This window comes from Haliotis rubra, unplaced genomic scaffold (assembly GCF_003918875.1).
Source record: "Haliotis rubra isolate DU_JTF1 unplaced genomic scaffold, ASM391887v1 Scf1098, whole genome shotgun sequence".
Lineage (NCBI taxonomy): Eukaryota > Metazoa > Mollusca > Gastropoda > Lepetellida > Haliotidae > Haliotis > Haliotis rubra.
In genome coordinates, this window is record NW_025765001.1 from 134506 (window position 1) to 151255 (window position 16750).

At 36.5% G+C, this 16750-nt stretch overlaps 1 protein-coding gene across 1 annotated transcript in view; it reads left to right on the plus strand.

Annotated features, from left to right (window-relative positions):
- Positions 1 to 11606, plus strand: part of LOC124283924 — a 61462-nt gene extending 49856 nt beyond the window's left edge. The window contains exons 7-8 of the mRNA XM_046719962.1: positions 10417 to 10513; positions 11411 to 11606. Coding sequence (XP_046575918.1) covers positions 10417 to 10513; positions 11411 to 11606 — 293 coding nt within the window. The remainder of the gene's footprint in view (positions 1 to 10416; positions 10514 to 11410) is intronic.
- The last annotated feature ends 5144 nt before the right edge of the window (positions 11607 to 16750 follow it).

Here is a 16750-nt window from a genome sequence, read left to right on the forward strand (position 1 = left end):
ACGTAGGAGATACTAAGTCCTACGTAGGAGATACTAAGTCTTACGTAGGATATACCCACTTAGGAGATACTAACTCCTACGTAGGAGATACTAAGTCCTACATAGGAGATACTAAGTCCTACGTGGCAAATACTAAGTCATACGTGGGAGATAGTAAGTCCTACGTGGCGAATACTAAGTCATACGTAAGAGATATTAAGTCCTACGTAGGACATATTAAGTCCTACGTAGGAAATACTAAGTCCTACGTGGGAGATAGTAAGTCCTACGTAGGATATACTATGTCCTACGTAGGAGATACCAACTTAGGAGATACTAACTCCTACGTAGGAGATACTAAGTCCTACGTAGGAGATATTAAGTCCTACGTAAGAGATATTAAGTACTACGTAGGAGATAGTGAGACCCAAAAACAAATTTCACCGTGGCACTACTACGCTTCCGTAATTAATTGACATACAGATAAAATGATAATGATAAAAATACCAATATCCCTAACTTATTTTGTCAAGTAAAGATTCAGCATGATAATGACGCATCTTTGTCAGTACCACATCTCCGCGTATTTGTTGAATCCATACATCTTAAACCTGTATCACTTTGAAATTGCTTCCAACAATTTGCTTACATGCCATGGCGTTACTAAACTAATTTTCAAAAGGTTATAAGTCATTCACTGTACTTTCGATGTTGATAATGGCTTCACTGACCTATGTCAAAGACATGCTCTCTGTTTCTATTGTGTGTTAGTGAGTTTTGCTTTGAATTAACCCGCCCAATCATTCTTATGTGTCAGAGAAAGATATTGTGATAACCTTGTTAAATTTAGTTATCAGGATATCAAGTACATAAATATTACTGTGACTTACAGGTCCAACGTACTTGATGGCACTGGCTAAGGGCAACCACAGATTAGATCCTCGGATACTCGCCAGTGCTTGGGAGAATGGAGGTCAATGGCAGATACAGGATCTAAACTCTAGGTTCCGGGTCTGGTCCCGGTGCTTTAATCCATACAACACAGACTACTTTTACCCCATTGTCCAAGCTTACACAGTAATTCTTGTGCTTGTGTTGGTCAGGGATGATGCTGTTCAGATCAAAGGTAAACTGAACTATGAAACCTCGTTCTCTCCCCTTCCTGTGACGGCTCTAGGCACGAAATACATCATGTCTTCCTGTCGCACACCGAATTCCATGTCCGTCTTGCTGATAGCCACATACAGCAAGAGGGCGGAGATTGCCATCATCTTTAGACTGGAAGGCTACGTTGCCTATAATGGCAAGAAGTACACCAACGGGGACACTCTCAGTATCAGATTATTTGGGTATGAGACTTTATCCTTAAACAGTACATCTGATATGACAGGAACCATCGTTATGTCAACGGAGACAATAGCTGTCTATAGTGGAACATACATGTATGACCGATTTAAAACTTTCGAGCAATTACTGCCTGTGAAGCATTATGGAAATGAATATATTTTCTCTATCTATGATTATTACCTTCAACGATACTTAGCGGCCTCTCCATACCAACTTCAAGTTGTTACTGACCACAGTGACACCAGCATCATGTTTGATGACGGTGATATCATATCAGTGGGTGAAGTTGGAGTGTATCTCAAAGAATATGGACATTTGGAATCGTTCTACTTCAACACCACAAGACCAGCCATGGCCACATTGTGTGCTAATAAATACCTTGGCGGTGATGCTGCGTTAGTTGTAGTGCCCCCTGTTAGCCTCTACTCCAAGTTAACAACGCAAGAAGCCCCAGGTACCATGCAGATATTGACAGACCAAGAAAACAACAATGTGGACGTTCAACGAACCCATTACACTGCCTCTACAGTCTTCATCCCTCCGGTGACATGGAAGAATCTGTCAGGTACAAGATACAAAGTGGGAACATTGAGAGGTAGTAGATACACAACAACAACCATCCGTTCTAATTCTACCTTTGCTGTCCTTGGATACTATAAAAAGACCCTATACAACGGAGGATACAGTTTTAGGACATATCGAGATACAGGTTTGTCTAATGTACATATATATCTAGAGAATATAGAACACGTTTTTATGGATAACAACTTCTTTATTTCGTGAGTGCGACGTTTCGGTACAGATTCTTGTACCGTTGTCAAGCAAGAGTGACACTCTTGCTTGTCAACGGTACAAGAATCTGTATCGAAACGTCGAAGTTGATACGTACAATATAGAACAAGAGTGACACTCTTTATTTCGTGAGTGAGACGTTTCGATACAGATTCTTGTACCGTTGTCAAGCAAGAGTGACACTGTATAGAAACGTTGCACTCACGAAATAAAGAAATTGTTATCCATAAAAACTTGTTCTATATTGTACGTATCAACTTGTAAAAATGCCACTCAAACAAGTTATATGTAGAGATTAACATCCTGCATTTCAATGTTGCATTTATCTCAATTATAGGTGGACGCTTGATTTCTCTTCCTTTTGTCTATAATCTATCCATGTACATGTCCCCATAGATATATAAAGATGATTCTTTAAAGCAAAAAAAGCAGCAACTGAATTAGCGTGTCGATAAGCTTTTACTTCCTATCCAAATTGAAAGTTCAGGTTCCGCTACTTTTTGTAACAACATCTATCTATGTGATAAACTGTAAAGTGAAAAATTGCCAAAATTGGCATAAAACAACTCCATCTTCTGTACTGTGGGAATATATGTATTACTTAGTATACTGTAATGCCTCGTTCGTATCAAGATAAGCTTTACCGAATCATTCCAGAAAACTCTGCACCAGATGAAATTGGCAACTTAAATACCAGTGGAATGTTTCAAGGTGAGGAGTTAATGTGATTTTCTTGTTTGATTGATCACAGCTCTATCACAGATTTAACTAACAAAAGCAAATTGATGGGTGATATGTTTTCACTCTGTGAAAGTTTAGGTTCCACTACTTTTTAAAGATTATATATCTATGTGAGTAGGCAACTGAAAAGTGAAATAATGCCAAAAATTGGCATAAAAACAACTTCATCTTCTGTACTGTGCGAATATATGTACTACTTGTAAAGACTCGTTCATATCAAGACAAGCTTTACCGAATCATTCCAGAGAACTCTGCACCAGATGGAAATGGAAGCAACTTAAATACCAGTGGAAAGTTTCAAGGTGAGGAATCAGTTTGACATTCTTGTTTGATTGATCAGCTCTGTCACAGATTAAGCTAACCAAAGCAATTTCATGGTTGATATGCTTTCACTCTCTGTCTTTTCGCCCATCCTAGCGGTTTTTATACTGGTAGTATATCTGTGTACGATTACCACTCTTGATACTGCAAAGACGTCTATGTTGTTTAAGATGAAGGAAAAGAATTGGATCAGTATACAAGTAGAACTTTGTCAATAATATACCAATCATGTAAAGGACATTGTCAAGGACTAATCATATATGTGATTTTAACTTTTTTTTTTTTTTATTTATTTTTTTTTATTGGTTCCCAGGATTACAATGTCATGATATGTAGAACAGTGATGTACAGACAGATGGATGATGTACAGGTATTATGTCAATATCATGTTAATACACATATATAAGTCAATAAAAGAGAAATATGACCTCAGGTAAATTGGATACATTTTAAATTCATCAAAGTACTGGGAAGAGAAGACCCCATTTATGATTGAAATCTTCTATTTTATTATTTCTTTTGCATATATGGTTTTCCACAAAGAATATTTCTTTCAAAGTTTTTATAAATAGAGCTATGTTTGGATGCGTATTTTTAATACTGCATACGTAAATGTGTCTTTTTGCTGCAATGATGATGTGATTTAGTAATATATTATGATGTAGAGTACCAAACCAAACCATATGTTTTGATAATAGCAGTGGATGAGGGTATAAATTGTAAAGCCAAATTTGTAGGTTTTTCCAAAAAGTTTGTGTCTCCTGACATTCCCAGTACACATGACAAACACTCTCATTTAGATCATTGCAGAAACAACATAGACTGCTATCAACCTTCTTCATCTTAAGCAACTCTTTTTTTGTATAAATAACTCCTTGTAGAAATCGATATTGAAAATCTAAAAGTTTTGTGTCTTGCAATCCTTTTCTGTAAATCTGCTGTAAATATATTTTTCCAATCAAAGTCTATTTCAGGAAATAACAGCTGCCATTTATTACACATATTTGGGTGTATATCATTGGAAAGAAGTTTATCATAAAAAGTCCTGCAGTCTTTAGATGTTTTTACTAGATATATCTGACATTGGTTAATATTTAAATCCCTGACTGGTATTAAATGACAGTGGTTAAGAGTATTTTTCCAAGAGTCAGGTAATACATGTAGTAAATATTCATAATCTAAAAAAGTGCCTTTGATACCATATATTTCTTTTAAAGATTCTATTGACAATAATCCAGTTTCATCACAAATATCCCTAATATTTATAATCCCTTTATCTGCCCAGTTCTTTATGAAGTTTAATGAATTTTTAAAATTATGATTAAACCATAATGGTTGGGATAGAATTTCATTAATGTTATTAGGGTCAATATAATGTTTTTTGTGGAATAGTTGCCATGCTTTTAGCACATCACGCCAAAAAGGATTTTCAATCTTAAAGTAAGTTTCAGAATTTGCTCCAAAATTAAATATGTCTTTAAAAGGTATATTGCATGGATTATTCTTATCACCTCTTTTGAAATACTGTCTTAAAGTAGATAATTTCAAAGCGTCTATAAATGTTTTTGCATCAATCATTCTCAAACCTCCTTCTTCATAGTTGTTTTTAATTACATTCCTTTTTATTTTATCATTCTTGTCATTCCAAATAAATTTAAAAAACATTTTGTCAAGGGACGTGATAAATTCTGCTGGTGGGTTTGGCAAGGAATTGAAAATATGGACCAATTTGGAGATTGCTAGAGTTTTTATTACTGTTATTTTACCAATAAGTGTTAAATTTCTTTTTCTCCAAGATGCTAAGAGTCTATTAATTCCCTCCAGTCTCTTTCTTGTGTTGATTACCCATAAGTCTTTAAGATCTGGTGTAAATTTAATACCTAGTACATCAAATTCACCAATTACCCATTCAATTTTCAGATCATTACATATTTTATCCATAGATTTAGCTTTGGATCCAATCCAGATTGCTTTTGATTTGTCTAAATTAATTTTCAAGCCTGACATTTTGTAAAACTTATTAATTGTGTCAATAGCAGAGTACAAACTCTCTTCAGTTCCATCAAGAAATAGTTCAGTATCATCGGCATATTGATCCAGTTTATATTCATTATCATTGATGACAATACCTTTGATGTTTTCATTATTTCTTATCATGCAACCGAGAATCTCAGCCACAAAAAGGAAAAGATATGGGGATAGTGGGTCTCCCTGTCTACATCTCCTTTCATTTGCAAAGAACTCGGATAGATTACCATGCTGGATAACACAAGATGTTGTTTCATAGGTTAATATATTTATCCATCTTATCATTTCAGGGCCAAATTCAAGTTTATGCAAAACCAGGTTGATAAAATCTTTTGAAACAGTGTCAAAGGTTATACTACACTAAATGAGTAACTTGCTATTAGGTTATACTACACTAAATGAGAATCGCTTGCTCACTGAGCGAGATGCGTATGTAAACAAATGAAGAGATAAAGACATGTGACAGCTGTGATTGGATGAAATAGTGTAAGATGTTTATGTTTTTAAAAGCATATCCAACCAGTAATTAAAACTGACCACAATTTTAAGTATTCAGTGCTGTGATTTCCATCACCATGACTTATGCTTATTGTGTGTACAGATATTTTCCAGTAGGTGACATTTGGTGCGGATCTGGGGTTGATGTGTTCCGCTTCCTGTGCTCGCAAAACAGAGCCGGACAAGTTGGCCAGATAGTGTGTTTTATGGTAGTTTAAAGGCCAGAGTGTACCCATGTGCACATGGAATGGCTGTTGATAGCCTGGATTATTTTTTAAAAAAAAATATAAGGCTACTATAGAAGTCTATGGGAAAACATTTGGTGTTGTGTAACCTGTAGGGTTCGAGCACTTTTCAGTAATTCATACTTTACATGATTTCCTGTGTTTATTTCACCATGGAAACATGTTAGCATTAATGTAGAGGCAAATTTAAAGGTACTGGGAGTAAAGATAGGGCTGTTTTGAGTGGAATAGATTGTTTTAGTGTCCAGAATATGAACGTTGCTTCGTTTTGTGGTCGAACAGTGGGAAAAGACCCTCACGGTGAGTCTTACCATCAAGTAGTGGTTCCCTGGCTTCTAAATTTGTTGGAACTGATGAATTTGACAACAAATTAGGTTAAAATCACCACTGCCACAACAATGTGAGTGTCTAAGTTAATCTCCTGAGGGTCAATTTGAAGTCAAATGATAAGAATATCATGAAATTTGTTCACTGCTGACAGCAGAACATGTCACAAACCCTTGTTTTAAATGCAAACAGTGTAGCATATGATCAATTCTTTCTGCCTGTCCCCTTTTGAATATGCAACGACCTAATTTTCTTTTCCTTTTTTAAAAATATACCCCTTTTTTCACCCATAGGACTTTCAAAATGAATTTCTGTTTTATTAACAACTGTCTCATTGCTGTTATAGATTTTATGATTTGACATTTAATGTAATCTCAACACTATTTTCAGCTTGTAGAATGCCTGTTGGTGAATGGGGAGGTGTATCTTCACAAATACAGCAGAAAAAGAAGCCTTCACATCCAATGTGGTATTTCGACATGCCGGCCGAAGTCTGTTGTTGGCAGTGTCTAATCAAGCATACTCCCTTTGCTTCGATATGCTTCACCGCCTTGTAGAAGTTGCAGTACTTGGACATGTAGGTACATATAGTACATTTAAGTGTCCCAGTCCAGTTAAGGCACCAAAATGTCTCACTACCAAATTCCATCACTCGGTCATCCTCATACATTAGAAATTTCTGACAGTGTCCCCTTAATGCCTCAGTGTGTAGTATTTCAGCTTCCCAGACATGAAATAAGGGCTGTACATCAATCCCAGAAGCTGCTTAGATGTAAATAATAACAACTGACCCTTGTGGAATGTAATATTATGGGTCTGAATTCACATTTTATTGACATGAGAGTGTTCGATATCTTAAAATTATCTCCCCTGTTTACCCAAATACATTGTGTCTTTCTCTAACCCAGTAACCCATAAATTACTGCAGAGAAGCTCTGTTTTTAGCTGATATTGTCAAATACTGTTAATTGTAATTAAAAATATTCAGTTTAGGGCAGGGTAACCAATAAATTTCCAAAGTTATGTGGATTTTTCACTTTGTTCCCTCTAAACTGGCTTATACATGAAATTGGCAAGTGTAACAGCCTCAAAACAATACACAGTCAATAGTTTTGAATTTCTGGAAGTATTTCAAAGTCTTAGCTTGATGAATCAATAGATTCAAATGTAAGTTCTTATCATGCTGTGGTCTAAAAGTGATTTCATCTGTTGAAAGGGTCATTTGCCTTGATCGACTAACAGGCGGCAGGGGTACTGTGGTCAGTGTTTCAGACTGCTAGGCATAATCCAACCCCTCACTTATTACATTCTGGCAAAGTTCATCATCCAGCCTTACATATGTCAGGATGTTAAAGCTGCTTAATGTTAAACCTGTCCAATTTCTGGCCTGAATTCAATGATTTTTGTCGTTCAAAATATAGTTTGGATTGATATGATCAAGGCAGTCCCAGTCATGCATGGAATTAACCCATGGCCCCCCTTTTTTGTGAAATAAGAGTAAACTCCCATGGTATATGTATGATTTAAAACTTTCTCTATTAATGCAGAAGTGCATTTTGTATAGCTTTGGTGAAATAGACATGATATAACTCTTACAGCTCTGTCAGTGCAGCAAATCCATATATTCTTGTGCCATATAGATATGTTGGACAGGAAAAAGTATTGAAGCTTCATGCAGTTTTATATTTTTTTCTGAGAAGTTACATGTATATACAGTACATAAGTCACAGATTTGCCTAGGGCAAATGTTTCTAAATTTTCCTACAGGTTATACTACACTAAATGAGAATCGCTTGCTCACTGAGCGAGATGCGTATGTAAACAAATGAAGAGATAAAGACATGTGACAGCTGTGATTGGATGAAATAGTGTAAGATGTTTATGTTTTTAAAAGCATATCCAACCAGTAATTAAAACTGACCACAATTTTAAGTATTCAGTGCTGTGATTTCCATCACCATGACTTATGCTTATTGTGTGTACAGATATTTTCCAGTAGGTGACATTTGGTGCGGATCTGGGGTTGATGTGTTCCGCTTCCTGTGCTCATAAAACGAGCCGGACAAGTTGGCCAGATAGTGTGTTTTATGGTAGTTTAAAGGCCAGAGTGTACCCATGTGCACATGGAATGGCTGTTGATAGCCTGGATTATTTTAAAAAATATAAAAATATATAGGCTACTATGGGAAGTCTATGTTGGAAAACATTTGGTGTTAAAGTTGGAGTTTTAATATCCTTGAAACACGTTGTAAAGACAGAAACACATATATAGTCAGTTTCTGTATACTTTAGAGCTGATTTGAAGTTTGTGTTGCCAGTGCTGATCTGAGATATAGGGGAAGACTGTTCCAGAGGTGGGGAGCTGCGGAAGAGAAAACTCTGTCACACTACAATATGTTACCGCTCTCCAATGCTTAGTGCCATTCCACTTAAATGCTAGAATGGACATTGCTGTCCTTAATGTAGAAAAAATGTTTATGCTGTTTGTGGTGACAATACCTTTACACGGACGTAACAGAAGGCAATAATGTAATTTCCCTCTTGGTCACCATACATATCCCTATGTAACCGTTGTCAAACCTGACCAGAAACTACTGTATATGTTGCAGATAGGCATACATCCCAGGCTGTCATTCTTGTACTATATGTTGCCTCTGCTGTGCTATTTATGCCTTTATAACCATGTAATTTCGTACTTTGAAGTTTACACAGGTTCCCGACATGTTGGTGGGCTGAGAGAGCGGTCATGTGATCTAAATTTCAAGGTTCATTTCCCTTGAACCCTTCAAATCGTTCATAAACATCGTTCTAATGTGTGAACTTTTCGAGCCGATCTTGGTCATGTGAACTTTCGCCGGAACTACTTTCCGTTTTTTTCCCCAGGATACTCGCTGTCCAGCTTGACGTAAACAAAATAAATCATTTGCATTCATACTCCTTTTAATTTATACATATCACTTAATTGTTTTTGTATGTAACAAAAAGCACCAACTGAGCACAGCTTTGCAAAAATCTGACCGACAACGCGTCCGACAGCAAGTCCGACAACAAGTCCCAGCCAGTGCGACCTAATTTTCAAATTTCCGGAACCCCAATGATCTTGCTGTATCTCGTGATGACAATTTAGCGAGCGATCCTGTTTCAAGTCACCCAAATTTTGGCAATGTCGCTTCTTCACGACCAAACGGATTTCCAATTGCCGAGCATTGTTCCTTATCACAAGAGTTTAATCTCTCGCGGTTTGCGGGTTATGCCCCGTGATCTGTTTAAAACCGCTCATTAAATTTCACAATAAACAATCACAAATAAATAGAATACACCAACTGCTTCCTATTAAACGCTGCACAACTTCGAAGTCGGTCAGTGTATTATTACGCGGTCAAACGAATCCGTCATAGTTTTATAGGTACAATCACAGTTTGTTAAACTGATATTGTTATTGATATTTGTTTCTGCTTGATAATTTTATTGATGTTATGCATATTAAAGCAGTTTCAAACCTATTGACGAATTTGTTGTAATATATTAAGGAATACTTTTTAGAAATATTTCTTCAAGGGTTGGGATACATGTGTAAAAAAAATCGCCAAGTATACAAACATCCGCTACAATACGGTCTTGAACAGAATGGCATTACAACATATTACAGGTATTAAAACACATCACTGTAAACAATGATCATGTAGAAGTGGGTGGAAAAAACGTATGTGTAAACATCAAAGTGCGAAATTATAGGAATTGAATGTCTTTATAGGAACTGTGAACGATGTTTGTGCATTGTTCAAACTCTCGAAATGAACAACGCCTTGACATCGTTCATGTCAAAGCGTTGTTCAAAATCTCATAAAGTGTATAAGACGTGAGAAAAATATTTCTATTCGAAATGCATGACTCATGGAAATGACATTCTTAATCTTAAAGTGAGTGAGTATGGTTTTCGCCTAATCTTAAAGAAGCAACTACGTCAATGTATATTTTGTGATGCACTTGACGTTGACATCAGTCAGTAATGACTGCCAAACGTTTGCTAGCACGGCAGTGTGTCTGTATATCTTGACGTGTGAATTCTACAGAAATATCACAGTCCTTCGTACGTAATATATCTCTTTGTTTCCTAAACCAAATGTGTAAATTTCAGCTGACAGTCCAAACAACGCTGCAGTGATTGTGGGTGTAGTCTGTGGGATTGTTATTGTGGCTCTCCTGGTCGCCTTTGCGGCATATGTATTCTACACGTAAGTATTTGTCTGCTTACAGTAAATGGCAGTTCTTCAAAAATGACATGATAACACTTTCTGCAAGCAGCGCTGATAGCAACGTTACAGACACATAATATAGTTACTACTGCAAGTATAACTAGGTGCTGCCAATGGCAACATTCTAACTAAATGTACCTTCACGGACATGGAAGTAGTGATTGGATGCATGAGCAAGATAATCTGTTTAATCTCACCATCCGGTCCCCTATTTTTGAGAATCCTTGACAAACAGCGTGGCATAAGGACATACATTGCGCTTTGAAAATTTCGGAAGAAAAGTTTTAGATCACAGACACGGTCCTAGTCCTGATCTAGTCCTGTCCATGTAACACGCTTCAGTTGTTGAGGATTACACTCACACATGACTAGATATATGGCACTATATTGCGGTACTCGACAACATTATACTATTTGGCGGCGATCTGGAAAAATCATGGATCAGACAATCCAGTCATCAACAGCAAGGACATCGAACTATGCAACTGGGATACGATGACATGTGTCAACCAAGTCAGCGAACCTGACCACTCGATTCTGTTAGTGGTGTCTTACGGCAAGCAAGAAGACCAAATCTATCCTGGACCTTCACGAGTCTGTGGACCCCATACACGTGTCCAATGGTTTCGCTTTCTCGGTAAGCGTCTTCATGCGTAACGCAGGACTTCATAACACATCAACAGTGTTTGTTGTTTGACGGCGTTCTGAGCAATATTGCATCGAAACGACTCATTATCCTAAATAAATCATCATGTCTTGCCCAACAAGGAAGATGCAGACTGGGTATTTTTAAGAATATGTGCTGTTTGGATGTATTTTCAGATTGACGTAAGGCTAACTATGGTCATTACAATGTGTTTCAATATATTATTGTAGCCGGAGGAAGATGAAGCCAGTTGCAGAACAAGGAGCTGATGCTCCTTCAATCTCCAGGAACATCTACGTGGAGCCTGATATTGTCGCTGGAGGTGCAGCAGGTGAAGACACGTGCATGGAGACTTACATTAACTCCACACCTTGCGACATCAATATCAACGACATTTCTGCCCAATATTTCAATTTCGAATGTTAATCCAAGTAAACATGAATCAGAAGTTTTAGGAAAACATTCTGAGACATTATCGTGTCGTATTGTAAATTCGTACATATTCGAACACTTTGAAAATTCATGTTGTACTTAATTGTCGGCGTGATTATGGTTCATTATACCCAAAATACCTAAAAATATCTTAAATAACAAGCACGTGAACATTCAGAGAATATGTGTAACTGCTGATGTGTATATATATATATCAGAATACAAACAGATATGATTTATCACATGCACAGCCAAATGACTGTAGTATACAGATGTTAAACCCAGAGATTTGCTAAACAGAATCAACTACGTTTTGAGCGAAGCATAAAACATCGCACTGGATATTAGATTTACTTTCTTCACTTACATATCTGTTATATATGAATTTGTTTAGACTAAAAAACATCGTTGTTTTCTGAAAAGCTTAAAATACAGGAAGAATCATTTACCATGCCCCTCCTCTGTATATCTTTTTCAGGTGTGGTAGTATATATTGACACAGTTTTCCAATTCACTCCATAGATTGTACTCGTGTGTCAGGGCGTTTGCATCCTTATTACAAATACATGTGGTGGTTCCTACCTTTAGGGTAAACATGCTTACCCTTTTAGAGTCATTGCTTATCCTCGTAATCTTTGTATTTTTTAACTGCTATTTTGCATTTTCATACACAATCGAGTCCATAACGTCAGATAACCGAGACTGGTTCTAATCTGAATTTGTCTATGTCTTGTTAATAGAGACGTTTATAATGGAAGTTCAGATTATCAACTTAAGATTGTTAGAGGCTGTATCCTCAAAGGGGGGTTGTAGAACAGTAAAATTATTGTCCTCCTGAGAGGGTACGTAAGTCCCCAACTTTCAAGGTCAATTTCGCTCTACCGAACTTTTAATCATAGCATCTTCGTTGTATTAAACTATGGCTTAACTTTCCTACAATGGCCAGCGGCTGAAGGGATGGTGTAAATCCAACTAAGGTTCATGCAGGTAGCAAAAGTAATGCAAGTCCCCATGGACCCTAGTGTGGTGATCTACCTTCAGTTGTTGGCGATAAATAGCCCATTTGTACATTGTATTGTCAGAAATAGTTGTTTAAAGATATATGGTAGCTAGTTTTACCTAAGTTTGTGATACTCTAGTAATTTTACTGTCCATCGATGGCAGGGTTTTATTTATTATGTATTTTTTTTTTTAACTCTCTCACTAGTTTTAGTCACGATATGGCTGCAATTTTGCCTCTGTGACTTTAAATCTTAACTCACTCACTCTAATCTGAATTTGACGTTGTGTATCTATCTATGTGAATGAATAGGGTAAAACGAGAGTATGTGAGTAGAGATTTAACTCATTTGTTTTCTATTTCTTATGAAGTTTATTTGTCGTTTTGTTTTTCTTACAAATATATTGTTTATTGTTCCGTTTATTAAGTACACAGATGTATATGCTATTGGAAGTTTCAAATGTATTTATATTGTGTTCATAGTTAACAAATGATTGAACATGCTGTATTATTCAATGTACATATGATAAATTTTGTCAAAACGAGAGCATGTGAGTAGAGTTTTGATACATTTTAGTTTTCTATTTCTTGTGAATTTTATTTGTCGTTATGTTTTTCTTACAAATATATTGTTTATTGTTCCTTTTATTAAGTACACAGATGCATATGTTTCAAATGTATTTCATATACTGTTCATAGTTGATAAATGATTGAACATACTGTATTATTCTGAATGGTCAATGTACATATGATTAAGTTTGTCAATATCAACAGATTATACAGGAGATTTATACAGACCTTTTCAGACTGTACAAAAGGTGTTCCTCAAAATAAAAAATTAACATCCATAAATTGTTTTCTTTATGTGCATCACTGCCAAATGCCGTTGAAAGATTTTATGTTTTTTTATTGTTCCATTTATTAAGTTTGGTTTGGTTTGGTTGTTGTTCAACGCCGTAGCTATATGACGGCGATCTGTTAATAATCTAGTCTTGGCCAAACTATCCAGTGATCAACAGCATGAGCATCGATCTACGCAAATGGGATCTGATGACATGACTCATCTGGAATATTTATGCATAGTTGCAATGGACATATTTATGAGATCCTTTTAAAATGAGTCAATATGATATGGTCATCTACACATCCGACGGCTTTTTTGACAGTTCATATAGAACCTGGAATCGCAAGGTTAGAGTTGATGATGTCGGCAGCGTTGGAATGTGATCACTCCCAAGTACTGTCAAGTACTGTCGAATTACAATCACTCGAAAGTGAAGCATATTGCAACCTTAATTCACCACATGTCAATTTTCCGTTTGTGTTTTCTGCAAATGAATCAAAATACCTTAATCCGCAAAGAAAGCACATACCTAAATCCATGTATTTGTTTCCGAACGCATAAACAATATTTTGAAGAACAACATGCTTGAGAATAAATAAAACCAAAAGGAACATATCACATATTTTTCTCTAGTAAAGGCCACGTAAACATGTTAACACTGTTCAAATACTTACCCTTGATACAGAAACGATACCAAAATGGATGTAAGTAAACGGCAAAACAAAACCTTTCACCTTCCAGTAATTATGAATATTTCAAATCCTTGTGAACCTGAACGAGTGTTCGTGTGTTCACAAATGGTTCACATCTGAGATCAGCTTCACTTGGATCTTTCCTCTCGCATGAAGCCGACATGGGGTAATATAACAGTTTTATTGTTAGAAGTGGCGTTAAAATCACTCACGCACTCGCGTAATACACCTTAGAACCGTTGGAAATATGCTTTGTGATCACAATGGGAAGATTTTCCATCACAAGGGATGAATATTTCAGCGTTACAGCTATTAAGGATCTTTTTCATAATGTTAATTATCATTTTATTATCGAATTTTTATTATTTATATGAACTGATGGTGAATTTAAAACTTGTTTAAGTCACGATATGGCTGAAATATTGCCGATGTGACTGTAAATTTTAACTCACTCACACAAAAGGGGGAAGTCGTTAGGTTTGTCTTTAAAATGTTTTCAGGACTTTATCAATTTCACACGAAATGGTCACCGAACGTGTTTTTATATATGTTTTATGATATAACCCTGATCGTGCTATCAATTGGTTAGCTGTTTTTGTGTTCAAATGTGTATTTTGAGCCAGTGAAGGTTAGCATTGGTCAACTTTGACCAGAACAGGATGCATTTGCTTACACAAGCAGGATTTCGAAACAACAAACTTAGGATTGACAGACTCAACTGTAGGACGCTTACTGAATCAACCACGTCACACGTTGAACTATATATTGCACAGTGTCATCCCTAATCTTTCAACCATAAAATATAAGCGCCAAAACTATTTTATATCTGTGGAGTCAAAGGTGACCCAGTCCCCTTTACCTGACGCAATTTGCTGTGCTGAGTTTCGTCCCTGTGGAGCGCCAGACACTCGTTATCGTGGGTTGAAATGCTTGTTCCCTGGGATAATGTTTCAAGTGTTCTCAGCTCCTGTCCTGGGAGTGACCCAAACTGGTAAACGCCAGAGACCTACATCACTGCGGGCTTTCCTCAACGTAAATCTGTCATGCAAAGGTATACTTCGAACACTATTACAAGTGGCGTAAAAGGACATCAAACCCTCAAGCCGTGTGAAGACATTTATTGAATGATGCTAACAACGTAATTATTAAAAAAGACAAAATGTTAAAAGGGTAAGGTGTATGCAGGTAGCGATAGGTAGTACAATAAATATTTAGATATCTTCAATGAAACATCACGTCATCAGCAATTTATTACTTTATTGAAATTTACTGAAATCACGTATATAGATGTGTTATATCTCCTACCAAATATCACCTGAAAAGCAACACCGTTATTACGAAAACAACACAATAACTTTTAACAGGAATTCTTAAAATTAAGTAACAACGTAAGGCAATCAAGAGAGATACCCAGTGCAACCAATATAAAGATATAAACATTTGGACATACAACACGATAACTATAACAAAGTTTTTTAAAAAGATGTCAGTGAACAGTGAACTTTACAATCATAAGAAACAACATGTGACAGATACAAACACAATGAGCTACATGAGTGAAATGTTAAATCTCTTCCACTTTCTCTGATAAGTACCCTCATACATTAGGGCATGTGTCGTCGACAGGTTTTAATCTTCAAAATGTTTTCACTTTATATTGTATAAATTGTTTTCGCCACGATATGGCCGAGATATTGCCGATGTGACGTTAAATATGTTAACTCACTCACTCACTCATAAGGGCATGTGACATAATTGTATGCCTATCAAACCCCTCACTAACTCTTGTAAGACTGTCTAATGTTGCTGTGTTGAGTTGAGTTGTGTTTTACGTCACATCGGCACTATTCTAGCCATATAGTGTCGAGATCAAGTGCGAATTAATAAACGTTTTAAGTACACATGAGTTGTTATTCAAAAGCATACATATTATTAACATTGTTATAGGACCAAATTCGAACGCAAGCAGTTCGTTATCCACATTACATAACTACAATTTATGATAAAGGTCAACCTCCCTCAGGTAGTTAACAATGAGATGCCCGCTCACGCGAGAAAACAGATCTTTCAGAAGTCCGCACAATCAAGCAGAATATGTTTGATGGTGAACACTTCACCGCAAGATACACACTTGGGAGGTCCATCCCCATCAGTTTTATGCAGATGGTCATGAGTAAAGCGACTGTGACCAATACGACATCGTCGTAAAATTGCCTCATCTCGTCTTGACTGACAACCCAAGTAGGTATAGCCAATTGTTGGCTTCAAGTCATGAAGTTTATTTCTTCCTACTTGAGTGTCCCACCTTTTTTACATAAGGTCCCGAGTATAACTTTTGATAGTGGGTCTGAAATCACTGTACGGGGTTAGCAGTTGAAATAAGGGCTTATCAAGAGCTGCTTTAGCTGCAGCATCGGCATTTGTGTTACCTGTTATGCCTACGTGACTCGGTAACCAGCAGAGGATGATGTCGCATTGGCCAGTAGAAAGATTGTTGTAAAGTTCCAAAATGTCTAGGATGATAGGGTGACTTGAAGTAACATTTTGAAGTGTTTGAAGGCAAGATAATGAGTCTGTAAACACAATGACGTTTTTAGAACGG